The sequence below is a fragment of the Miniopterus natalensis genome, chromosome 12 (assembly GCF_054644295.1).
Source record: "Miniopterus natalensis isolate mMinNat1 chromosome 12, mMinNat1.hap1, whole genome shotgun sequence".
NCBI lineage: Eukaryota > Metazoa > Chordata > Mammalia > Chiroptera > Miniopteridae > Miniopterus > Miniopterus natalensis.
In genome coordinates, this window is record NC_142092.1 from 3,410,359 (window position 1) to 3,437,683 (window position 27,325).

The window sequence follows — 27,325 nt, forward strand, 5'->3', positions numbered from 1 at the left end:
TCACATGTGCTCAGCACCCAGCCTCTCGGCCAGGTTCTGCACACTCACCTGGCAGGCAGAGAGCGGGGTGGCGCGGGGCCCACTGTCCTGCAGCACAGGAGAGAAGAGTCAGCACCTGGCCTCTGGAGTCCTGGCATCACCAAATATCATCGCCCACAAGTGGGCAGCAGAGGAGTGACTCTGGGCAGCCAGGAAACTGAGGCCCCAAGGTCATGTGAGCCACCTCCAAAGGGTTTGGTCCCAGGCGGCATGGCCTGGGCTCCTCAGGGCAAATGGGCCTGCGGCTCTGAACTGCAGAAGCTGGCAGACTCCTAGCACAGCACGTTTCAGAAGGTCCGATGTGGGGATGGCAGCCCGTACCTTATTCCAGGCCATGCCACCATCTGATACCCAAAGAGGGCCACAGAGCAGGCTGGGCGGGGGTCCAGAGACTGGCTTCTGGAGACACAGAGGTTGGGTCAAGTGCAGTCTTCCTGCAGATGCCACTCTCATGGAGGACACCAAGGCTGCCTCCAGGGACTGAGGGGGGAGGGGAAGACGAACTGGACAAGGGCCAGCTGACCCTTTCTAGGGTCACTGCAAGGCCACTTGGATTGGGCTGCACCCCCTAGGGAATGAAGCCACCAGTGGGGTCAGGATAGATATAAAACAGGAAAAAATGAAACAGCAAGAGCCAGAGTGGGGCTCACTGGGGAAGGGTGGGAGTGGTTCAGCTGTACACACACACACACACACTCACACACTGTGGACCTTGAGAAAGAAGACACTACTAAGAAGGGCTCCTGGTGGCCAACTGGGCTCAAATTTAAAGCAGCAACAATAACAGCAACAAAAAAAACAGAGCCTAGCAGCCATTTCCGCACAGGGAGAGGTGTGCACTGAACCGCCAGCCTGAGTGTTCCTGCTCCTGAGCAGCCCTCATAAAGCAGCTCCTGGAGTTCAGTGTCAGCCAGCAGGACTGAGGCTGTCCCCATCCAATCAGAGCTGCGAAACTCTGTCCAACCAGAGCGAGTCTATTCTGACCAGCCAGGATGGTGCCTTTTGGACCAACCAAACTGCAAGGATTTGCAGTCCTCATTTGCATGAGGACAGGCCAATCAGGGACCAGGGCCTGGGAGTTTTGTCCATGTAAGCCAGCTTCCCTAGGTTCCAGGAGTGCACTTCCCTTTCCACCGAAGGCTGGAAGTGCTGAGCTAAACTGCAGGCCAGGGTGGACTGGCACAGAGAAGAGGCCCGCTGTCTAGCCAGAGAGGGGCCTGGCCCCAGGGCCACCGGGCCTCAGAGCCGCCCCTCAGTAGGAATAGCCCTGCTGTTTTCATCCGCATACTGTATTTATAGCTGTGCTGTGTCACAATTGACCTGTTTGCACTGAATGAAGTTTCCTTCTTCAGTGTACCCTAAATTGGGGGTTCCTGTTGGTACTGAATTGGTGACAACCATTGGTTGACCACATACACACTCATGTACACACTCACACACATGCTCATACACATGCACACCCATACACCCCACACATTCACACATACATGCCTGCACATGCACAGGCACATATATACATACACATTCACACAATACATACTCACACTGACACACACATATATACATATGTACATACACACATTTACAAACACGTACGTCAGGGGTGGGGAACATCTGGCCCACCGGTATACGGCCCACAAAATCATTTAGTCTGGCCCTGCCAAGTCCTCACCAAAGAAAAGCAGTTCCAGCCATCACATTAGGGGTGAGTTAATTAAATGTTTGCCCAAATATAGCAGGCTAGTTTTTAAATTGATAATTTTGCATGGACTGCAAATGATGCTATAAATATCCAAATGGCCCTTGGCAGAAAAAAGTTTCCCCGCCCCTGACGTACATGCTCGCACACACACACATACCCACTTACATATACACATGCACATTCACACATACATACACATACATACACATACATACACATTTATATGTGCACACTCATGCACCCACATATACCTTCATATACATGCATATACACACACTGACACACATGCACATACATACATACACAGGCTATACCCACTCTCACACTCATAGACACACTCATACACATTATCACACATACACACGCACTACACATTTGCACTCACACACACATGCACACATGCACACACACTCATGTACACACATACACACTCACACTCATACACACCTACACACGCACATCCACCGCACACACACAACACACACCCTTCCTCTCTCTGGTGTGTTTAGGGCAATTGTGGACACAAGTCTGTGCCATTTGGAAGCACCTCAAACACACTCGGCAGAGCTGGTCGCTGCTCAGACCCGGGTCTTCCAGACATGCGGTGTTGAAAGTGCAGGGCCCTGAGAGGGGCTCCTCTGTGGACATCATTCCTATTTGGTTCTGACATGCTTACCCATTTGACCTCTATGATAGACACGCAGGGGGGCCTCCGGCCACAGCTGTGGCCCACTTCGCCCTCCCCCTGCAACATCTGGGGAGGGCGGCCAATATTATAAACAGCTTCCCAAGAGGCCCCAGCATGAATCTGGCTTTAGAACCACAGGCTGTGTTATGCGCAGAGAACAGAAAATTGCAGTTTTTTGGAAAGCCACATTTTCTCTTTTCCATCTTTCCTGCCACTCCATAAAATAAGAACTGTGCCTTCAAAGGACAGTCGCAAAGTTGGCAGACATCCTCGGGAGGGCAGGAGGTGAAGAGGGGCTGGCGCTGCCCTGTCCCCGCCCTCAGTGGCGGGCACAGGCAGGATCTGCCCGCAAGGCCCCCGATCGCAATCGTCACGCGTGAAGATGACACTTGTTCCCATCTGCTATGAGCTGAATTGTGTGCCCTGAAATCCACGTGTTGCAGCCCTAACCCTCCGTGTGACTATATTTGGAAATGGGCCCTTTAGGGAGGTAATTAAGTCAAAATGAGATCACCGGGGTGGGTCCTAATCCAATATGACTAGAGTTCTTATAAGGAGATTAAGATACACACAGAGAGACAGCTGTGTAAGGACCAGGGCGAAGACGTCGGCCGACCAGCCACGGAGAGGCCTCAGTTAAAACCAGCCCTGCCCATGCCTTGATCTTGGACTTCCAGCCTCCAGGACTGTGAGACAATAAATTTCTGCTTGTAGTATTTGTCACATAACCTGAGCTGACTAGTATACCATCTAACTCCTGGGTGGCAGCGGTTCCCAGACCCTTAGCTGTGACTAGGTGCTGAGGAGCCCAACACACATAGGTGTGGTGTTCGGCATTCCACTGCGGGCAGCTCCAGCGACTTGGGGACCCCATGGAGCTGATCACTCCTGGTCCTGAGGAAGCTGGCAGCTCTAGGAGCAGACTGCCAAGGCTGCTGGGTGGGAGCTCCCGTCTCAGAGGCTCCCAGGGTACCCACCTCCACGCACTGCTTGGGCTCCACAGGCGCCTCAGGGCTGGGGCTTGCAGGGACCACCGGCTGCGACAGGAAGCACTCTCGGCAGACCCGGCTCTGCCTGCTGCTCTCTGCCTTGAACTCAGAGCACTTCCCACAAATGACCTGCCAGACAGAGGGCACCTGTGACCTGCCTCCCAGGGACAAAAGACAGTCCTAGAAGAGGCAAGAAGGGGAAACAGAACACAGAGGGCGAAGGGGAAGGGTAGAGGCCCCATGGCTGGAGGGCCCAGGGTCCAGGGTCCAGGTCTGTATCACAGAAAGAGGACTGGGAGGAGGCACCAAGGATGCGATTGCCCAGGGCCTGCCTCTACCTGCTCGGACTCACCGCCCCACACAACTTGCAGTGGTGCCTCCTCTTGGTGATAGAGTTGAAGGTCTCACCGCAGCTCCTGCAGCCCTGTTTCTCCTTGTCACGCCTGGTCTTAGAGGACCCTCTCCTGGGCTCGAGCTACAGGAATCAAATGGTGCAGTCAGCTTCTCAGCACACTTGATACGTGGGCAATACACACGCAGAGCAAAGACGCGATGTGGGAAGGGAATGAAGCAGGGCCCCGTCAGCCATGGCCTGCCTAGGCCTCTCCCCAGAGGCCACAAGGCTGTCACACAGAGTGAGATTCTAGGTGGGTCCAGATCTCTGTGCCTGGGGTGACTGGCCCTACACGTAAGCCAGAGACTTAACCTACTGTGTCTGAAAACATAGCCCCTGGGTTCCCTGCTGAGAGACAGCAGCTGGTCTGCAGGAGGCCCCTAGTCAAGGACTGGGCATCTGCACCAAGCATCTGGCCACGCGGCCCTCGCTCCACACTCTGTCCTTCACTGGGCCCTGGAGCTTGGGACGCACTCCCCACGGGGCACACGTGTGAGAGTGCCCTCCTGGAGGCAAGGAGCGAACACCCAGCCTCCAGAACACCCAGCCTCCAGAACGGAGAGAGAATGAACGTCTGTCTGTGGCATTTTGTTACAGAAACTCAAGCTGACTAATACTGAGACCTTGGTGCAAATTCTGACCTCTATTTCCCAGCTGTGTGGCCTCCACTCACTGTGCCCCTGAGCCCCGTGGGCCCCACCACTGTGCCCCCTGCACCAGCCTGCCTTGAGGAGCCCAGGGGCAGGGCCGGCTGCTCTGAGGGTGAGGGAGAGGCCTGCTCTGCCCAAGGCCCCAGATTCTCCTCTGCGGACCTTGGGTGTAAGACAGCCCTGGGCCCCTTTCAGTTTACCCCACAGAGGGCCTGCCAAGGGGACAGTGGGTGTCACACACACTATAAGCAAAACTTATGCTTCCCACAGACATTGTCCTCTCCAAAGCCACCTCTGGCCTTGGCCGCCAGCGACACTGAAGCCCTCACCCCACTCAGGGCTCCTTCCTTGGAGACCATCTCTCAGGACTGCTGGGGGCCAGACATGAGGAGAGAGGGGAGGGGCTTGGGGCCCAGGGAAGGGGAGAAGAGGAGAGACAAGACCATCGGGGGTCTGCCGTGGCCAGGCAGCCCCTGCCCTCCACTGAGCTTCAGAGTGACTCCACTGTCCCTGTTTCCCAGGTAAGAGCACAGAGGGCCTGGGAGATGGGAGTGGTTGGCAGCAGGGTAGCTGGACCCGCTGTCTTGCCTGTGAGCCCAGACATGCACCTCAGTCCAAAGGCAGGACCACAGCTCCCGGGTCCCTGTGGGCAGCACTGCATGGACGCTGAGAACACAGAGAGGCCATGGGGGCCAGCAGGGTGTCCCCAAGGGGTGGGTGGGGTGTAGGGCCAACCCACCCGGGATGGAGGAGAAGCAGTGGTGGGGCTGGGGTGTGCAGCCAGAAGTGTGGTCTCTGATGGCCAGCAGGGACCCCATCCTGGCCAGAAGGACAGAGGGCAGTTCCTGGAGCAGAGTGGCTTGGGGGTGGGGTTTGGAGGAGTGTTCCATTGATGTCCTTTGCCAGGCACTCAGACGGCGTCCCCACCAGGTGCCAGCTTCCTTGGTGCTGAGCACTGTGGTCACCGCTGCAGATCTTCGAGGCAGTTCCTGGAGGCAGTTCCTGACACCAGCGTCAGGCAGGATTGGCAGATGGCTGGGTGACCATGTCGCCAAGGGGCAGGGAGCCCACCAGGGTCTCAGGACCACCTTCCTGGTCAGCTGTACTTTAGTTTTGGACGAGGCTGTCAGGTTGATCAAAGGGAGCCGCTCATGTTTTCTGTTTGGATGTCAAGAGAGGGAAAGGCCTGGGCCATTGTCCAGGGACGTGCAGGGCGAGCTTCCAGCACAGCCTAGTGAGTCCAGAAGGTGCCCGGACGATGCATGTGGGTCAGCAGGGGGTCTCTGCTGAGGGCTGGGGGCTGTTTCACTCAGTGTTTTCTCTTCTGCAAATTCAGTTGCACAGCAGGGAAGTGGGAAGAACGTTCAGTAAGAATCAGGTCCCAAAGGGCAGCCTTAACAACCAGCGCTGAGGGTGGAGTCAGCTAACCTCGAGTCCTCCAGGCGTGGGCGGACACGGCCCCACTCATGCCTGGCCCTCTGTCCCTGCGGGCAGCTCCTTCCAGGAACCCTGGTGGGTGGGTGAAGGGTGGAGGGCTCGCCCACGTTGTGCCAGCCCAGGTTGTTTGGCGTGTTATGGTAGGAGTTCACTCAGCACCAGGGAGTCTCTGTGTCACCATAGTGGGTCTGGGCCCGGGGAGGGGGGCAGGGGGTGTTGCATTGTGATGTTTCTATGCTCCTGCAAAGAGTGATGGGACTAGCAGTGTGAGAAGGCTCTGGGCCATGCAAGGCCACCTTGCAGGACTTCCTGGGTAGGGTTTAGCTTCTCTTAGGAGAGAGGGGCTTGTGGGAACTGTGCATTTGAGAACCCCAGGATTAGGCCAGCACCCCATGAATGGGCTTACTTTTCCTCTCCAAATATGTTAAGAAAAAGCTTATGTTTGGCATGCTGTAGCAAAGATCACTCTTTTTTAGGTGTCAGAATTAAAACCGACTTTTGAGTGCCTTCTACAAACATCTACTGAGTCTTGCCCTGCAAGGCCAGAGCTCAACATGTGCTGACTGGCCTTGGGCACACCAAACCCTCTGCTCATAGGAGACACTGTGAGAAAATGTGGCCAGGCCACATGCACCTAGGCCCAAGCAGGTTGTCTGTTGCTGTTTGTTTGTTTGTTTATTTGTTTGTATTGGGGCCCAGCCCCAACTTGGGGTTGGTAAAGGGCCAGGGACAGAGACCTGAACTTGAATTGTGACCTTGAGCCCTTGGAAGACTGAGCACTGGGGCAGGAGAAGGCAGGGAGGCCTGCACATCCACTTGGACAAGTGTGGCCGTCACCACCCAGCAGCTCTACTGATCAAAGCCTGGCTTGGGTGGACCCCCAACCTTCTCACTCATCCAAGGAGCTGGGCAACCCATTGGAGGGACACCAGTGTGACCAACAGGCACCTGAATGGCTTCTCTCTCGTGTCCCTACCCAAGAAAAGGTGCTGTAGAGGGGGAGGACTGGCCGAGGCCCCACTCTACAGGTTAAAATATTTAAATCATGGCCTTCAGGTCTCTTCCAACTAGAACATTCTCTGAGGGGACCCCACATGCCCTGCCCACCAGCCCCACCTCCTGCTCCTTTTCCCCAGCCTTGGAGTCGGGTCCTCCCCAGCCTGGCCTCCCTGACCATGCAGCCCACAGACTCCACCTCCCTGTGTCTAGGACTCAGGCCCATCTACAGCTGCCTGTGGACTTGCCCTGGGAAGAGTACACCCAACAAGAACAGGGTCACATGGCCCTCAAGAGCCGAGTGGTGGAGGGCCCTATGTGGGGTCCAGCTTAGCACCCCAGCCAAGCTGTCTGGGGTGGAGGGCAGAGCTTTGGGCATGGGTTGTCAAGGAGGTTGTTGGAGATGCTGGCCCTGGCAAAAGACAAAGGAGCAGCTAGGGGAGTGGCACACAGGAGGTGTGGAGGCCCCATCTGCTGTTTGTTGGGGCAGTTACATGCTTGATGCTTGAGTGCGAGCTGCTTTTCATGACGTTCCTCACTGCTCCAGAAAGGAGCGTGGCTGTGCCCTCCTGCCCACTCTGCCCAGGCTAAGAGAAGGTGAGCAGGCTCCAGACAGGGGTCTTGGGCACAACCGCCTCCCTGGGCCCATCTTCTTGGGCCTGCACTTAGAGCCTCCCTCCACCCTCCTGGGCCCAACAGACTGGTCAGACGCCACCTCCAAGAAGTCTTTCCTGATAGCACCTCTGGAGGCCCTCCTGATGGGCCCGTGCCTGTCTGAATCCCCAGTCCACAGGCTGACCTTTCCTCTCTGGATGATTGAGCCTTTTAAGGCTGGAAGCTGCTTTGATTCACATTTATTCAGCACATTTCACATGAGGTGAAGAGCTCAGGTTTCTAGAACTCAGTTGGGACCTCCACCCACCTGAGTATATAGACATTCAGGTCCCAGTAGGACTCCCACCCAATCCTCCACCAACAGGCCCAAGGATCATCACTGTGGGGACCTGGATCACACAGGTCACTGTGGTCTGACCTCACCCTCCAGATCACCCTAGTCTGACCCAACTCTCCGCTTCCTGCTTCTGCTGGGTGGTCACTCACCCCTACAGCGTCCCCTCTACCGTCGGCTGCCACTGTAGGCTCTGCAGAGCTGGCACTCACCATCTGAAAGGGACAGAGACAGCTGGCATGAGTGGAGGTTCCCTCCACACACCAGAGTCCAGTGCAATGTTGGGATCACCTCACACTTCCACCTGACATCTCAGCACCCACAGTGAGGCAGCCTTGGTTCTGGCTCCTCCCTCCGGTGTCCTTGTGGAGAGCTCTGTGCCTGCCCATTTTCTTTCAAAATAGTTTAGAAAGTAAAAAACAGCAAGTAGATTTGATGCAAATATTAAGTGGATACCGAGGTAGCCTGTAGGCTGAAAGCCCAGCAGGCCTGGCATCTGTCTGGGTCTCAGGCTGCTGGGCCAGGCTGGGCTGGGCACCCATTAGCTTCAGGGACACCCTGGATGGGAAGCATGGAGTAAGGTAGCCTCACTCTGAAGCCCAGACAAAGGAAGTGGCCAAGGCCCTAGGTAGCTCCCAAGGGACAAGGGATGGTTGCAGCCCTGACTCCCCCCACCCCCAGGCCCCAGGGGGCTCTGCATGGGGTCAAGTGGGCTGCCCTGCTGCTAAGATCACAGTGCCTCATGCTGCAGCTTCGCCCAAGCCTGTCCTTCCTTCCTGAGCCTGAATGCCACCTGGCTTCCAGGCACAGTGGTCCCCATGCGGGTACTCCATGGAGAGTGGGCAGTGAGTATGCGTCACCTGTCTGCCAGCCCCTCGTCCTGGGCATGAGGATAACTCGGGATGGGGGGCAGCTCCCTCCCTGACACCAGTCCTTGTGTAGCAGGCTGGGCAGCTGTGAGGGGCACTGGCTCCCTGCAGCCACATGCCCATCCAGGTGAGACTCCCTGCCACGATCCCGGGGCTCTGGCACTCACGGCTGGGTCTGGAGTAGGGGAGCGGTCCTCATCCTGGCTGAAGGAGGTGCTGAAGGCCTTGAAGGTCTGGCTGTTCTGCCTGTGCTTCTCAATGACAGCCTCGATGACCTGAATCAGAGAGCGAAGGCCTCAGCGCGGGCTTACGGGAAGGAGCAGGGTCCTCCAAACAGGGTCCTATCACTATCACGTTTCCCCCGACCTTGTGCACTAGGTAGAGTCCCACTCTGAGATGAGGGAATGAGGCCCGGGAACATGGCCCACAGCCTTCCCGGTTTTCACACCCCCATCTCATGGTCTGGCACCACGCCGCGGTGGCAGGGATTCCCCTCATGGCACCAGGCCGTGGCCGATGCTCTCCGGGAATGTTCTATGTGAGCTTGAGGCCACATCTCCCTTTCCTGCCTCAGCACTTCCACTTGATCCCCGAATTTCTTTTTTCTCTTCTCGCCCAGATATTTGTTCCACACATTTTGGAAGCCACGGTCTCTAACAGTTAGCGTTTGGCCTGACCTTGACCACTCTGGGCTCCCCGTGGCTCCGTCGCAGCCCTCCTGACCTTTGCTCGTCTGTGCCACGCATCCCCACCTGGCCGTCCCGAGCGGGGTTTGCTCTGGCTTCCCAGGACTCTGCCCGCCTCCCCGCCCAGGCTCCCTGGAAGCGCAGGCTCCATCCTGTAAACCAGGCTGCTCGCCCAGCTCAACCTGCCTGCGGGAGAGAGGGCAGTGTGGAGCCACTAGATAGCAGAGACTCACCCCCAGGGTGAGGGCACCCCCAGGGTGAGGGCACCTCCTTGCCTGCCCACCTCCGGGCCCTTTATGTTTCTTTATTTACTGGGGAGTCAAACAAGCAAAGGGATTGAAAGGCTCATGCTGTCTAAAGGAGCTTATAAGCTTGGCCACTCCGTCATTTCAAGGCGGACAGACAGGCAATGCCCGGGGCTGCTAATCCTTCGTTCCAGCAGGAAATGGCCACACTGCTCAGGAACTAGGTGCCTTGGTTACTTTAAAGCTTCAGGAGCTTCACCTGTACCCACTCTTCCTTCTCCTCTTCTGTCCTATGAAAGCAGAAACAGCATTTTGTTAACTCAGCCTTGGGCACTCACTGTAAACCACACTCCTCTCAGCCCCACAGCACATGCCTGAGCTGCTCCCTGTCTCGAAGGGCCGTCCAAGGCCTAGGAGAGTGGCCCCGAAGGGCTCCAGAGCACGGTGGCCAGATGGGCTCAGGTGCAGGCGGGTGGGGTCAGGTGTGCCCAGATGGAGTCATGTGTGACCAGCTGGGGTCAGGTGGGGTCAGGTGTGGCTTGGTGTGGGCAGGTGTGGTATGCGGAGCCCTCTTCAGTGGGTGTAAGTCAACGCCTCCCTGGGCGACGGTGAGTTATTGCAAAGGTCCTTGGTGGAAGCGGGAGGAGGGATCTCCCACACGCTGCCACCCATCAGACGGCAGTGTGACGATCGCTACCGAAACTTAGAGCAGGCATGCCACCCTCTGGGCAGCACTCCTGCACCAGGGACCCATCTGAGAGACACTGCGCGCAGCCCTGCTGGCTTTGCTGCGGCAAGACCCTGGCGAACCCAGGTCGCCAGTGAGAGGCGGCCAGAGACCACACTGAAGAACTGCCCTACTTTAGGACGTGGTGCTCGGATTAAGATGATTTCTGGCAAATTCAGTAAAAAAAAGCAATACAGTAAACAGCCACCTGTGATTTTAAAAATGATACAGATGTACGAGCACAGAAATTCTGAAGGATATTTACGGCTGGTTAGGAGGGTCAGCTGCCAGGGAAACAGGCAGGCAGAGGCTTAACGTTCACGGACTCCCCTTATCTGTTATGTTTTAAACTATAAATAAGTGAATACAATGAATAAATAAAAACACACAGCAAGGTCATCGGTTTAGAAAAAGAAGCCAGCCCTGGCCGGTTTGGCTCAAGTTGTTAGAGCATCAGCCCGCTGACCGAAAGGCGAAGGGTCTCAGGTTCGATTCTGGCCAAGGACATGCACCCCCATTGCAGGCTCCATCCCTGGTCTCGGCTGGGCCTTGTGCGGGAGGCAACACTCGATGTGTCTCCCTCACATTGATGTTTCTCTCTCTCTCTCTCTTCCACTCTCTCTGAAAAGCAATGGGGGGAAAATCATATCCTCAGGGAGGATTAAAAAAAGACGCCGTCTACTAAAATTCCTGGTCAAAGACATTCCATTTACACGCAGCAGAGCCGACAGCCGAGCCTACCGGGTTTGCAGCTCCAGAGACCTTTTCCTTCCTGTTATGATGAACGTGGGGGCTGCATGTGGCTTGCTGGTTTCCTGCACCTAAAACGGCACATGACCAAGGACAAAACAAAACAGCCAGTCACTTAGCAGGCCCTGAGCTGTGGGTCACGCGCTCAGACAGAGTCTCTTCTGAGGAGGGCAGAGGTGTTCCAGCATCTGCAGGGAGAGTGTCTGGCTCAAGGTCACGACTGAGGGACAGCTGCTTCATGAGCAAGTCTGTGGAGGGGGGTGAGCCATCCTATCAAGGAGCAGCCAAGACCTCCCACCTGCCAGGATTCCTGGGCAGTTGGCAGCAGCCCCTGGGCAAGCTGAGCATGTCCCCACCAAAGAACCCACAGGCGCACCTGACAGAGGGACGGGACTCTTGGGAGAAGAGCCAGGACATGTCCACTGCTCTGCAGGAATACCTGAGCTCCGTGGCTGTGTGTGGCCCTTAGGCTGGTGGCCTTCAGAACCAGGGCCTCCACGTTAGGGACCTAGGGCCCCGGCCTGCTCAGTCTTCAGTGGGCCTCACAGCAGGACTCTCCCAACAGCCCAGGGCTGAGAACCTCGACTATAACACATCCAGTTCATTACATGGACTGATTTTCTCTTACTTTTTTTTTTTTCAGAGGAACTCTAGAAAAATAGTTTTTTCTAACTATGGGGCAAAGTATTTTTTCTCTAGTTAGTAGGTACTTTAATGGTATTCCTCAAACCTGGATTCAGAGAATTTCAAAGTAAGAAGGAATTTTTTTGTGTCACTAAGGCAGACTTAACTTTTCAGAACTGATTAAATGCTTTGCCTCTGCCATCATTTTTGAACACCCATTAATTCACAGCCTTTCCTCACAGGAGAAGGGACTGATTCCAGCTCCTACAGTCCCCACACCAGGAGACACTGACAGGCTCAGGGAACTGTGACAGCAAGGACAGCAGGCTGTCTGGACCTCAGGCACAGACTCCTGTGGGACCTCATTTAGGCTCAGAGGTGGCGTAGGAGCAGAGAGGGCATGGACAGGGATCGGGCATTCACCCCAGCTTCACCTTTAGGTCTGTACATGGGGCCCTGAGTGCTGACCTCAAAGGGGACAGGGGTCAGTCAAGGTCATGGTGCAATCCTTCATCCAGTGAGTGTGGGGCCAGAGCCTGTGTCCCCAGGCCTGCTCTGTGCCCTCCCAGTCGAGTTGGAGAAAGGGAGGGGCTCACCCACCTGGAGGTCTGAGATGTCCATCTTCTCCCGGACACTGAACTTCTGGCCCATGAGCCGCAGTTTGGGCACACAGTAAAGGATCATGCTGTTGAACTTTGAGAGGGTGGCAGGGTAAGGGGCAGGCAGGCCCAAGGTGACCCCATAGAAAAGGCATCCCAGGGAGGTGTGGAGTGGCTCTGGGGCTGGGCAGGAGCGGAGTTGAGCAAGGCTGGGTGTGGCCTGGTGGGGGTTGGGAGGTGGGGCTCACCAGGAAGAGGTGGCGGTCCTGGGCCACCCCACTCTTGGCCGACAGCTTCTGGATGGGGCCCTCCTTGATGAGCTCGTTGGCGGGGTTGACGATGTCCTCCTCCCCGCCCAGCTGCTCGTGCACCTCCAACAGCCTGTGCATCTTCTCCTGCAGGGGACACAGGGCTCAGGCAGCTGGGCAGCCCGAGGTGAGCGGGGCCCCCTTGCGAGCATGGCCCACAGCCAAGATGGGCCAGGAGCCTACCCGCAGGGTAGGAGGGAAAGCAGGGGCGTTGAGCATTGAAGATGAATGTTCATGGTACACAGACCAATAAACAACAACAGCTAACGTTGTTGCTATGTGCCAGGCAGTGCTCCACCCTCAAGTAGGTGCAAGTATTATTTCCAGTTTACAGACAAGGAAACAGGCGCGGAGAAGTCAAATGACTAGCTGGAGAACTGGGACTGGCCTCTTAGCCTCTGTCCTGCATGCCAGCTGCTTGTATGGGAGCTTTCAGGGAGAAATGTGGGGAAGCTGCAGCTTTCACCCTGAATGGCTCCCCTGCTCTGGCAGCCTCGCCTTGTTTCCTGCTCCATCAGGCCCTTGGTGAGACCAGACCACTGTCAATCTGCAGCTTCTCTCCCTCTGGCCTCATGACTGGTTGGGTGGTAACATGACCAACCAGCGCCCCAGAGGTGTAATGGGAGAGAGTTAGCAACTGTGGCCCCAGCTCTGAGTCAAGAGACCATGGGCCTTGACCTGTCACTGCTGCCACTGGGGGCCTGAGCCAGGAGCGAAGGAGTGAACGCAGTGGGGGCCAGCTGTGCCTGCAGGAACCCTGACCCACTGGCATAGAGCATGGACCTACCATGTTGCAGCAGCCACTGCCCTGGCACCTGTCCAAGCTCAGCCTGAAGACTTCTGAAGCAGGCTGGTTTGGCTGGGGCCCTTGTGTTTTTGGTAAGAAACAGAAAGTACATGTGGATGTGGGGTGCAGGAGGGGAACTGGCATCGAGAGCAAGGAGGACCAGGATGGCAGGGCTGAAGGGCCTTGTATGTATTAGGGGGCTGAGCATGCACCTGGTGTTTACTTGAGGGGCTGGGTGTGCACCTGGTGTTTACTTGAGGGGCTGGGTGTGCACCTGGTGTTTATTGGGGGCCTGGGCATGTACTGGTATGTACTAGGTAGGGTGGGTGTGCACCTGGTATATACTTGGGGGCTGGGAGTTCAGCTGGTATGTACTGAAGAGGGCATTCTTTGTGCAACTGGTGTTTACTGGGTGAGCTGAGTGTGTATCTGATGTTTACTGGGGGTGCTGGGTGTCACCTGGTGTGTATTGGGTGGTTTGGGTATGTACCTGGTGTGTACTGGGTGGGTTGGATGTGTACCTGGTGTGTACTGGGTAGGCTGGGTGTGTACCTGGTATGTATTGGGTGGGTTGGATGTGCACCTGGTGTGTACTGGGGCCCTGGGTGTGCACCAGGTGTATACTGGGGGGCTGGGTGTGCACCTGGTGTGTAAGAGAGCTGGTTTGTACTTGGGAGGCAGTTCCAGGCCAGGAGGGTTCTGAACAAAGAATGACAACATAGATGTCCCTTAGAAATCTCTGAGGAGGAAAAGGGGGACTGGTGGCTTTGGGGAGCTTGGGGAGGTCTGTTGAGGCTAAGATTGAGGGTAGGTGGGGATGGGTGAAAGCATGAAGAGGCTCCAGAGCACACACTGGTAATTCCCTAAGGCCAACCCCTGAGTTCTCACTGGGGCCTTCCACCAGAGCCTCCCACCTGTCACACGTAGTGGGCAGAGGCCTCACTGGACTTGGGGAGATAAAGGCCATGCAGCAGGCATGCTAGAGGTGGGACAGGAGTCCACTCAAATGGGAGGCCTCCGGCCTTGTCCATGCCCCTCAGAAATGTAGGCCCATGGAAGCTCCTTCGGATGTCCACAGGCTCCGTGTGAGCTCATGACCATGCAATTCTGCAAAGTGGCTTTCCCTCCTTCATTGGATTTAGTCTTGGGTGAGAAAGGGGGGGAATTAGATTTTAAAAGACTGGGAGTAGCCCAGCCGATGTGGCTCAGTTGTTGAGCACTGACTTATGAACCAGGTTCGATTCCCGGTCACGGCACAGGCCCGGCTTCGGCTCGGTCCCCAGTCGGGGGCCTGCAGGAGGCAGCCCATCACTGATTCTCATCATTGCTGTTTTTGTCTTTCTCTCCTGCTCCCTTTCTCTCTTTGGAATCAATAAAGACATGTTTAAAAAAAGACCCAGAGTAAAATATGGCCTGTTTATGGTTGTCATGGGTGCCCTACAGTGGACCTGACCCTGGGTGACAGATGGGCGACCAGGACACTGGAAGTAGACCACACGTAACAAGAGCAGGCCCAAAACAATCTGCCCATCCCTCCATTCTTGCTTTTGAGAAATGTGGGATTTCAAAAATATATATTTCACTTCCTTTTTTTCCTTTCAAAAAACAACAGTGCCCTACAGAATAATCATGAATGTAAACTGTAATTGAAAAAACAAACAAAACAACAGCAACAGTGCATGTGTGAAAGTAAATGGGTGTCAGGATTAGGACAGACGCCAGAGCTGGGTGGGGGATGTAGTGGCCTGGACAGCAGGGCAGTGTGCAGGCCAAACAGGGAACAGAGTCACCTGAGTCACAGGGTGTCAGTGTAGGCCCAACGGGGTCTCCCTCACCCACAAATCCCATTATACGGTGGTGTTGGATCAACAAGGAGATGAGTCTCCACCTTTGGCTGTATTTGCAGGTAAGTTTAGACGAGGTCACATTCCTGAAGGCAGGTCCCCATGATGGGACTGGAGCCTGAGAAGAGGCCCCAGAAAGCTTTGCTGCTCTCTCTGCCACGTACCTTGATCTGGGACTGTCAGCCTCCAGAATGCAAGAATGCACGCACGTTGTTTAAGCTGCCCTGTCTGTGGTATTTTGCTGTAGCCACCAAACTGACGGAGACGGAGCTTGAATGAACGAGTGAGTGAGTGGGAAACCAATGGGAACCCTGAGAGCTAACACTTCTCCGGCCCTGTTCTACTTCACAGAGTGATTTAGTCGCCACAACAGCCCCATGAGACATGTCTGTCACAGACTGTGTCTTACAGATGGGGAAACTGAGGCACAGAGTGCTAAATAACATACCAACAACCACTGAGCTAGTATGGGGCATGCCTGTCTAGTTCTCAGCAGAATCCCTGTCTGCCCTGGGGGACATGTGGGAGCATATGCATGTCAATGAAACCCACCTGGAACAGGTGTGTGCGTGTGCACAGTAATGGAGCTCACCTAGCAACAGGTGTGTGTGTGTGTACTGATGGAGCTCACCTAGGGACAGGTGTGTGCGTGTGCATACCAATGGCACCTGGCTCACCCCACACTCTCCCTGCATCGCACTGCGGGTCCCTCAGACATCCTCCGAGAGTCGTCTCTCACTTACCATTTTCCGAATAGCGGCATTAGAATGGTTGGCAGCAGTGGAGATGAGCTCCAAGGACTCTGCAAGAAGAAGATTTGGGGTCATACCTTGTTTGCTGGGGCCTGGGGGACTAGGACCTCATTCCATGGGTAACCAGCCCCTGCCCTGTGTTGCAGGCTGCCCATTGTTCTTGGGCCAGGAGTGACCCCTGCCACCCAGTGTCTACCCCAGTGGGAGCAGGGGCATCTTCCTCTGTCTCAAAGACCATCGGTCGCTTCCCAAGATATGTTTAGGGGACACTTGGAGCTCTCTCCCCCTCTGTCTGTGTGTCTCTGTCCCGTCTCGGTCTCTCTGTGTCTCTCTGTCGCTGCCTCTCTCTTCCTGTCTCTCTGTCTCGTCACTCTATGTCTCTATCTCCAGGCCTCTGTCTCTGTCCCTCTGTCTCCCTCTCCACGTGGGTTTTCGGCAGGTGTCCGCTTCCCCTTCCCAGGAACCCGCCAGCCCCGAGTGGCTCTGCTCACTCTCTGCGTCCCTCCGGTCGGCCGCGTCTGCCGGGAGCCGCTTCAGATAGTCCCTGAGCAGCAGCTCATAGCGGGGCACCCTCTGCACCGGCTCCAGCATGTGGTGCTGCAGCGTCAGGCTCCCGCACACCTCCTGCTTCTGTGGAGACAGACGGCACCGTGGACACGGGGGACCGGGCCCGCCCTCACCTCAGGCCCTGGGCCGGGCTGCCCCAGCACCACACCTGCTGCCTGCGACCATGCGTGACGGGGGCCGAGGCGTGGGGAGGCTGAGCGATGGAGCAAGGCCCTGGCCCCGGGCGGCTCTTTTACACATGCCCTTGGCGGAGGAAATAAATGCTGGGCAAAGGCCACCTCCTTCCTCATGACCGACTTCCCTAGCGCCTAAGGGCCTCTTTCCCGCATGGGAGGTTGGGAGCTCCCCCAGTCCCCCTCAGGGAAGCCCTAGGGGATCCGGCTTAGATGCTGCTCTAAGTGCCCTCTGCTCCCCTCCTCTAAGTGACAGTGAGTGTGGGCTGAGGCCTTCCTGGTACCAGGCCAGGGCTCCCACCCTCTTTCTTAAACACAGTTCTCCCTCTGGACCTTCAGCGTCTCGTGCAGACCTCATGTGCTGAACGTGGTCATCTGCCACCTCTGTGCCCACCCCCGGGCCCTGCCCTGCACCCTGGCTTCCTCCCCTGACCGGTGCCCCAGCACCTGTGTCATGGCTGATTGGCTGCCTGCCTCTTATAGAATCCATCCCACCCTGTGTCTGCCTGGGGAGTTGCTGCAGTCATCCAGGTGTCACACGGGCCACCTGCCTCCCCCACCCACCTGCCACCCTTGCCCAGCTCAGGGCCCAGAACAAAATGGCTTTGAGCTGAAGTGAGCTCAGAAAGCCTGGCACTCGGCGGGGCCGGAGGAGCCTGCTCAGCAGCCACCATGGAAGTCCTCTCAGGTGAGAAGTACCCAGGAGAGTGAGGACCAGGGCACTGACAGCTCCTCAAAGCGTGTCCTTACAAGAAGCTTATTAACAGGGGAAAAGCGACTTCACCGTGGAGAGGTCTGGCAGGCACTCCCCGAACCACACGACATCCCCAGAAGCAGGACCATTGGAAACGACGTACCCCAGGCAGGGCAGGTGAGGACGCAGCCTCACTCCACAATCTGCGCTGCGTTGTGGAGAGACCGTGGACAAACCCAAATCGAGAATGTATGCAAAAGTGGCTGGTCCCTCTCCCTCCACAGTGACAGGAACACGGAAGACAAAGAGGAGACACACATGGCAGCGAATGCGAGGAGTGGTCCTGGGTGGGCGGGTGGGCCAGAAAAGAAAACTCGCTGGACAGCTGGTGATACCTGCACGAGGGCTGAATTCGGAAGCACTGTTGCACCCTGTGAGACTCCCTGTCTGGGTCCTGTGCTGTGGCTGTCAGGAGAACACTGTCCACACTCAGGGACACGGGCCCACATCTGCTACTTAGTCTCAGAAGCTTCAAAAACAACAATCTATGTGTGTGTTTGGAAAGAGTGATAAAGTAAACAAGACAAAATGTTAACAGTTCCCCATTTTTGTAACCTTCTTGTAAATGTTTGAAATTATTTCAAAATAAAAGCTCCAAAAATTTAGAATACACCTTGGATTGAACCAAGGAAACCTCTAAAGACTACACAACTTTGTTTGTCCACACTGGGTGTTCTCAGCATGGTGGAGGCTGTCCTGTGCCCGTGGGACATTCAGCAACATCCTCAGCTTGCACCCACTATGGTGCTATGGTGCAGGGGGACCAGGGGACAGGGTGGCCTGCTGACAACCATGGGCTGTGCCGAACCTGGGCATGGAGCCCTTCCCACAGCATACCCATCCCAGAGCCCCAGGCCTGTCCAGGGTGTGGGATGCATTGTCCGGCGGCTGGCTGAGACCCAGGCCATGTCTGCCCGGGACAGCACATCGGTCATCTCCATCCCCAGGTGTGTGGTAACCAAGAGCCTGCAGACCCAAGGATCTGGTCTGCCAGGTGTGGCAGAGAAGACAGGCTGCCCATGAGAGTCAGGAGGGAGCCCAGTGACACCTCCTCAGGCTGGACACTGTGTGAGTCAGGCTCACAGCCAGCGCACCAGCGAGGGGCAGGCCCTCAGACTGCGCCCTCCTGCGTTCCGCGTCTACAGGGTTGTCCCTGGCTGGCCATGGGGAAGGAAGGACACCAAGTGAACCCTGACTCTGTCTTCTCTTCTTCCTCAAAATAACCCAACCAGATACCAATTGCCCAATGCAAGTTACAGACTGAACTTCCTCCATTGTAGCTTTATTATTACTAAGAAGAGATGTGGGGAGAGAAACGGAAATAAACACGGGCATCTGCACCGGGAAGGTGGTAGGGCCGCAGGGAGTTTAGGTCTGTGAGGCCCTGGGGTGGGCCCACAGTTCCCTGACGGTCACGATGTCGCGCCAAGGGCAGCGGCCAGCCTGACGGTGACCTCTAACAAAGCCCAGGGCACACGCTGCCCGGGGAAGGAGGTCGTGCTGTAGTCTGTCCCAGGCACGGGGCTCTGGCCTGTCTGTCAGCCTCGGCACTCACACCAGCCTAACCTGCACCTGTGGGATGCCCTGCCTGCGCCAACCCCAGTCAGCCCTGCCACCGGGTGACCACACCCTGCAGACCTGGGCAGTGCGAGCCCCTGGTCAGTGCCCCTTGGGGCTGGCACAGCTTGGGGAGGCTGAGAAAACTTTCATGGGGAGAGCTGGGAGCGCCCAGACATAAGCAAGGGGGTGAGGGTTCAGGGAGTGTGGGCAGGAGAGAGAAGGAAGGATTTGGTGTCAGAGCTGTCCTCTGGAGAGGGCCAGGGGTGCCAAGGGGCACGGGAGGGCCTAGGACTTCACACTAGGAAGTCATGCTGACCTGATGACAGAGGACCTGGGAAAGTGCAGAAAGTCATGGAAGGGCCAACCCAGACCCAAATCTGGTCTCCAAATCCTCGGTCATTAACCCTCTAGGATATACTGAGGAATGTGTGTGTGTGTGCGTGTATGTGTGTACTCGTGATGTTAGGACAAGTAGCTAACAATTCACAAAAATAAAACTAGATTCTTACCTCATACCATAATCCATGGGGAAATTATTCTGGGATAGCATTTTTAATTTTTAAAATGAAGCCATGCATTAAAAGAAAACATAATTTCTATTACCTTGGGAAGTGAGAAATGCATTTATAAGCATTACTTGAAAGATTTTTTAAAGCATTACTTTATTTAAAAATTGGCGAATGTTGCCCTAGCTGGTTTGGCTCAGTGGTCAGAGCGTCGACTGGCGGACTAAAGGGTCCGGGTTCAATTCTGGCCAAGGGCAGGTACCTCAGTTTCAGGCTTGACCCCCAGCCCTGGTCCGTGGGCCAGCAGGAGGCAACCAATTGAAGTGTCTCTCTCCCCCCGCACCCCCTCCGCTTTCTCTGAAAAGCAATAGAAAAAATATCCAAGGGTGATGATTTAAAAAAAAATTAGTGAACTGGCTAAGTAAAAACCAAAAATTTTGTATAGAAAACATCATAAAGTTAAAAAATTAAAAAATCAATGAGGAAAAATTACTTGTAACACATGACAGATAACAGTTAACGTTCTTAACATATAAAAACCACATGAGTCAATGAAGAAAAGGGCAACACAGCAGGAGACCACAGTGGCCAGGTGTGGACAGACTGTCCACAGAAAGAGGAAAGCCAACCACCAGGGTAGCATCTTCCTACCCCGAGGCCTGCTCGAGCTGCCGAGGAGCGCTGGGGGAGGAACTGGCCTTTGGGCCCGGGTTCTATCGACAACAGCTTGTGGCAACACAATCGTGCAGCCTCTGGGAGCCGCGGTCTCCCCGCCGGTGAAACAGGAGTGAAGATCTGTCTCTGGGAGTCACTTTAAGAATCAAAGCGTCAACAGCGCGTCTGGACACATCCACAGTGGTACCATTTTCCCCGTGTGACAAGACCAGCCTAGGGCTGTGCCCCCGAGGCCATGCAGGGCCCTACCTGGATGCCGTGGACCACGTCTCTGAACAGGGACGAGCGCTGGGTCCAGGCGTTCACCAGCTCCACCGCCCGGTCGAAGTTTTTGACGTACTCTCCATACATCTTGAGGAACGGGGCCAGCTTCTGCAGGATGTCCCCAAGCCGGGGGTTCCTGTTCCTTTGTGGAGGAGTGAGATCATCAGAGAAACAACCCAGGTGAGGGGTCCGGGTGAGGGCGACTCCCAGCTCTGCGGCGGCGGGCACACTGGTCACCCTCTGGGAGCCTGTTCCCTGCCCCGCCTCATGCGGAGTAGAAGGTAAGGGATCGCTGGTGGCAAACAGGCAGCTCACGGAAAGCGCTTCCCAGGGCATGGACCATTGCGCAAACCCAGGCGCTGGTGACGGGGCCGCTCTAGTGACGCCCCAGTCATCAGAGAAGCGAGGAAACTCCATCTTACTCCTTCAAATGAGCAAAGGTCAGGAGCAGTGGGATGAATGACAGCTGGCACTGTGCACTCCTGACAGGGATTCGGTTAGGGGGTTAGAAATAGGTCTAAAAACCATAAAACTATATTAATAGTCTTTGACCTTAGAACTGTGGGGGGATTTATCCTAAATTAATCATCGAAAAGACGGGAAAAAGGGCATTCACTGCAGCATCCCCAGAAAGAGGTCCTCGAGGGTCTCAGGCAAAGGCCACCGCCTGGGCAGGCTCAGGCAAGCGCGAAGCCCTGCACTGTTACCACAGCCCAGCCAGGCGCCTGCGCACTCTCTCCAGGGCCTGGAGGAGAAAACCTGTTTCTAGCCAGAAGGACTGTTGTCCGCCAGAAGGCCAGCCCAGCCCTGAGCTCTAGCCCGGCGGCCTGGGGGACACCTGCTCTATAGCTGCAGCCTGTCCCTCTAAGGATTTACAGGTGGACCCAGGGTCCAGCTGAGCCTTGCAGGGGCCAGGCTCCTGGTGCTCCCGATGCAGGAGAATGACAGGCCGGCCCAGCCAGGCCAGCGGCGGGAGCAACAGCGGAGACCACAAAAAGCTGCAGCAGCACCCAGCACGGAGCAGAATGCGCAGGGTGGGGAACGGCCAGGCGGGGGCCACTCTGCGGCGTTTTATTACTGTGACTTGCAGCTGAGCTGAGAACGAACAGAAGTGGCAGAGGGACAGAAGGACAGCCCCCAGGGACAGATGGAGGATCCAAGGTGTACTACTGAGAGGGGAGATCTAACATTTTTAAAGCAAAGGTGGAGTATACGCTGAGAGGGTAACGCGTGGCCTAGCGCTCTTGGCCAGCTGCTTGGTGCTTGCCGATACCTAACTCCCTTGAAATCCCATGAAGCCCTAAGCAGGTATTAAAGTCCCTTTGATTTTCAGATGAAGAAGCCCAGGCTGGGAGACACTAAGTAGCAATGGGGTTGGTGAGGTCAGGGTTGGCCCAGGACCTTGTGGAGAAGGAACCCAGAGCGCTGTGAGACAGGCCCAAGTGTCCACCTGGCTTTAAGGCATAAAAACTCCAGATTTAGAGGCCACTTGGCAAAGAAAATTACAAAACAACGCCGTGACAAAATAACCAGGACCGTCAACTGTCAACCGTGTTGAAGCCAAACTCCCTGGAGATGCCGGCCCCCCAGTGCCCAGGCGCCTGAGCCACACTCACCACTCCTCTGTGATGCGAGTCTGCAGCTCGGGCAGGAGGAACTGCCCATGGAAGCGATAGATGGAGGAGATGTTAGAGAAGATGCCTGTGGTGACTTCCAGAGGAATCCCTGCTTCTGTCAGCCGGGTGCAGAAGACCTGGGCACACAGTGGTCACTGAGTGTGGGCCATCGTGGGCGGAGTTGTGCTTCTGTGGGTGCGGGTGCCCAGGAGAGGCTGTGGCCACCTCCTCTTTCCTTGATAAACCTCTCATTTCATCAGTGGCTCAAACAACCTTTTGGTCCTAAAGCACGCTTACTTATGGCTAAGGATTGGGGAGAGGCAAGGACAGTCCCCTCCAGATGGGGATAGGCCATCTTTCTCCCTCTGTCTGCCTTTCATTGGAATTGGAAGGTCCCCAATTTCCTTTCTCCACTTGGGAGCTACAAACAGAAGCAACACCTGTAACGCCCTGTGTTTCCTTTGGTGTTACTTCCTGTGCTCAGAAGCCCATCTTGCCACCCACGGTCCCAACTATCTATGCAGAAAAATGCTCATATAATGTGACTGCCAGGAATAAAGATCCCCAAGGGGACCTGACAGGACCTTTGCCCCAGAGCCACAAGCTCTAAAAGCAAAAAGTACAAGTGTCTGGAGGATACTTAAATTTGTCTGAGTTTTAGCATAGTCATTTGTATTGCGAATGTAAGGCCTCGCCAATGTTAGGATAGGGAGCTTGCCTGTGAAACTGCCCTCTGGAACTCTGAAAGTAGACAAAGGCATGCCCCAGCCAGAAGCGCTACCTGGTCCAGCAGGTACAGCCGCCTCACGTAGGTCTCCTCCGTGTGCAGGAGCTCCTGGGCGATGTGGAGCAGCTCCCGGGGCTTAGAGCTCTAGGGAGAGAAGAGCCACAGCTCACCTGGGGAAGATGAGCCTTGGAGAGGCAGACCTGACAAGGGCCAGCTGCTGCGCCCAGGACAGCCAGGGGAGCTGTGGGGCCAGAGGAGGCTGCGGGGACTGGAATGTGGGGCTCGGTTTTCATAGATGGAATTTCCGGGGAATGTTTCTGGGGAGGGCACCACAGTTCCCACCAACCCCTAAAAGTGTCTGCCGTCCAGAGACAACTCTGCCGTCCGGGGCATTGAAGACAGAGTAGCTGCAGCAGCCACATCAAATACATTGTGGAGTACCCTGGCTGGTGTTGCTCAGTGGTTAGAGCATCAGCCCGTGCACTGAAGGGTCGTGGGCTCAATTCCCAGTCAAGGGCACGTACCTGGGCTGTAAGATCAATCCCCTGCCCTGGTCGGGGCACATGCAGGGGGCAACCAGTGGATATGTCTCTCTCACATCGATGTCTCTCTCTCTCTTCCTCTCTCTCAAACATATCCTTGGGTAAGGATTAAAAAAATCAAAAAGAACCACACTGAGACCCATTATAATAAAAAAGGAATGAGGTGATACATTTAATATGCTAAGAGAAAAAACTGTCAACCAAGAACACTGTATCCAGGAAAGCCGCCCTAAAATGAAGAAATTATGACCTTCCCAAATATTAAAGATGAAGAGCTCAGCACCACTAGAGCTGCTCTACAAGAAATATTTAAGGGAGTCCTTGAAGTTGTGAAGGCGGTAGACAGCAACCTAAGCTGTACAGAAATATATGGTTCTCTGGTAAAGGTAAATGCATGAACAAATATAGTAACATGCACTGTTGTAATTTTGGTACATAAAATTTAAATCATAAGAATGTTTAAAAATGACACCCATTTGTTAACATGCATACAATGTATGAATATGCCATTTCTGACATCAATAACAGTGGGGAGGGGGAGGAGCTATGAAGGAGTAGAATTTTTATATGCAACTGAAGTTATCTGTTCAAAGTAAAATATATAACTCTATATATTTTATATATATAAATATATATACTACATAGTATATATATAGTTTATATATATATAAAGTGTCCTTGTTAATCACAATAGAATAAAATGGCATCGTGGCCCTGGCTGCTGTGGCTCCGTGGTCAGGGCCCTGGCCCGCACGCCGGAGGCCTCAGGTTCAGGCCCTGGTCAAGGGCACCCTCCTGGTTGCAGATCGGGTGTCCTGCGGGAGGCAAACAATCAGTGTTTCTCCCTCTCCCTCTCTCTCTCTCTCCCCCTCTCCCCTCCTCCCTCCCTCTCTCTCTTCCACTCTCTCCAAAAAGCAATGGAAAAAATATCCTCCCATGAGAATGAACAAAACAACAAAAAAAAGAAAGGAAAGAGATTAGAGCCGAGATCAACAAAACAGAATAGAAAATAATGAAAACATCAACATGAAGAGCTGGTTTTTGAAAAGATCAATGAAACTGACAAACCCTTAGTTAAATTAACTAAGAAAAAAGAGAAGACTCAGATAACTAACATCAGAAATGAAAGGGGAAACATGACAATTGATGCCATAGAAATAAAAAAGATTATAAGAGAATACTATGAGCAATGAGACACCATAGAAGAAATGGGCAAATTCTTAGAAACACAGCCTACCAGGACTGAATCATAAAGAAACAGAAAATCTGAACCGATCACTAATGAGCAAAGAGACTGAATAAGCTATTAAACACTTTCCAGCAGGGAAAACCCAGGTGACTTCACTGGAGAATTAATAATACCAGATAATTTTTTCTCAGGTACGTCCAAAAAATTGAAGCTAATACTTCCAAGCTTATTCTATGAGGCTAGCATCACCCTGGTACCAAAGCCAGACAAAGAAAATAAAACTATAGGCCAATATCCCTGATGAATATTGATTGATGCAAAATCCTCAACAAAATATTAGCAAATTTAATTCAGTAGCATATTAAAAGGGTCATGATATACCATAACCAAGTGGAATTTATTTCTGGAATACGAGAATAGATCAGTCAGTGAAAATCAATCAATGTAATGCAGAATAAAGGAAAACTGAGGCAGGAAAAGCATTTGACAAGATTCAACATCCTTTTGTGATAAGAACAGTCAACAAACTGGCTAGGAGAAGGGAAATAACTCCACCTGGTAAAGGCTGATTTGACGTGTGTACACCCGCATCACCTCCTGTGTCGCAGCCCTTCATTCTACCTGGCTGGGGAACTTTAGGCACAGGGCCCCCGGGCTCCTGGTCCAGAGCTTTGCCCTGAGGATTGGGCCAGGGTGCGATAAATGGCATTCTAACCAGGATCCCGTGACGGAGAACATAGACCCGCTCCTACTAGTGGCAATGGAATGACGTTTTCATGGTACAGATACAAAGACTTGGAACATCTCCAGCAAGCCCCTGGCCCTGGGAGCACCCCAGAGCCTGCATATGCAAGATAGGGCCAGGCCTGAGGTCTGCACTTGCCCCCAGGACCTGGGAGACTGAGGCAGTTAGCTTCCCTGGAAGATACCCCGAGAGTCACAGGTGGTGGGGCCCATAGTAAACACATCATTAATTTATTTTTATTTTATGATATTTTGACATCTTGGGTCCTTGCTTACCCCAGAGGGACTATCCCCTAGAGATGGCTGATTCCTAGGGATATAAAAGACCCACCTATAGGCACGACTTTTATATGCAAACCAACCCATCCCTAGCCTATATCCCAGTCCTTTGTATCTGCCATTCCTCTCCCCTTGCCCTAATCACCAAGGGCCAGGTACCAGACAGCTGCTGTGCCCAGAGCCCCCTGGAATTATTCAAACTGGCCAATCCTAAATTTGCCCAGCTGCCTCACCTGTTCCTTTCCTCAGAAACTACAATAAAGCCTGTTGCCCTCAATCCCCCTGACCTCTCTCATGACCAACGGCCCCCGTAATTTCTCCTCTATAGTGTGATGTGGCCCCTCCTCTTGGGAACTGTGAGTAACAAACTATTTTTCGGTGGCTGTCATCTCCTGATATGTTGGCCTCATCATACTCAAATAATAATAAACCTAGATTAAAACAGCCCAGCCCAGGTCAGCCCCCAAGAAGTTGGCTCTCAACGGCATAGCTGTGCCCTCCAGACCTGTGCCCTCCAGGCCTGTCTCCTCCTGCTGCCACATTAGCCAGCACTGTTGCCACCAGGAGCCAGGCAGCCTAACCCGTCAGACACCACCTGGCTCTGCTGGGACCCAGTCACCTGCAGCTTGTTCAGGCCCCCCTCCCACTCACAGGTGGTCCCCCTGAGGCAGGGCTATCTGCTTTATCTCTGTGTCCTCACGGGTCCCAGCACAGGGTACAGAGCCCGAGACGCTAAGGGGATGCAGAAGAGCTTTCCGTCAAGGCCAACCCACTGCCACGGACACAGCAAGCTCGGGGCTCCACACGCGTGCGCGGCTCCCTCCCACCTCCGCCCCACCCCGTGCGCAACCCTGGGGGTTTCTTCTTCATAAAGCAGGTGACACGGGTCGCCTTCCTCACGCAGCTCTGCAAGGTGGGCAGCAGCACAAGGGCGCTGCTGGTGGACTGTTCCCGCGAAGCTGTGGTCAGGCCGCCCTGAGGTGGAGCCCCTTTGCCTGTGCAGCCGTGGAACCAGGCTCAAGAGTGAGGTTGCCGCCCTAGGTGTCCAGGGGACCACCCTGTGTGCACCAACCCAGACCCACTCACCAGCCTGTCACGGGGCCTCGGAATGCGGTGCCGAGCAGGCACCCAGCTATTGGCACCAAGCGTGGTGACGCCCTGTCAGCCTCAAACCCCCTGGAGAGCCCGCCGTCCTGCGGCGGAGGGCAGCCTACCTTGGCCAGGTCCGCGTTGCCCATCGGGGGGCTGTTCCCGGGCTCAGGCTCCCCGCTGCGGCCCCTGCCCACGTCACTGTGGGCCTCCTTCCATGTGGTCTTGCTGCCCGGGGCCGTCTCTGAGTGCAGTCCCGGGACCGTGGGGCCTGGGCCTGTCTCACTGCCCTCCTCGCAGAAGGCCTCCCCGGTCACACTGCAGGCTGGGCTGTCGATCCCGCTGTCCCGGTTGGGGATCTTAGCATTGCCACTCTGCTCCCCATCGGGGCTCATGTCTGGGGAGCTGTCCCCAACAGAAGCCTGGCCCCCAGGGATCCCAGGAGCAGGGTCCTCACAGTGGGCTCCGGGCCCAATGGGCAGCGCTTGGAACTTCCCTGGGTCTGTGCTGGGCAGCCCCGGGGAGGAGCAGCCGGGCCCATCATCTGGCTCCCCCAGGGTGGCAATGAGGGCTGGGGCTGTTGGGGCCCCTCCTCCAGACTCCAT

At 54.9% G+C, this 27,325-nt stretch overlaps 1 protein-coding gene across 1 annotated transcript; it reads right to left on the reverse strand.

The window, feature by feature from the left end:
• On the reverse strand, positions 1-27,325 carry FGD3 (FYVE, RhoGEF and PH domain containing 3). The gene is made up of 15 exons (XM_087823112.1): positions 26,846-27,325; positions 22,932-23,021; positions 22,151-22,287; positions 20,520-20,676; positions 16,527-16,665; positions 16,027-16,085; positions 12,593-12,739; positions 12,346-12,438; positions 11,113-11,192; positions 9,904-9,934; positions 8,881-8,988; positions 7,997-8,059; positions 3,771-3,893; positions 3,407-3,547; positions 1-87 (listed from the first exon to the last, which is right to left on the reverse strand). Exons 1-15 carry the CDS (start codon positions 27,323-27,325, stop codon positions 1-3), a joined length of 1,935 nt encoding a protein of 644 aa, XP_087679238.1.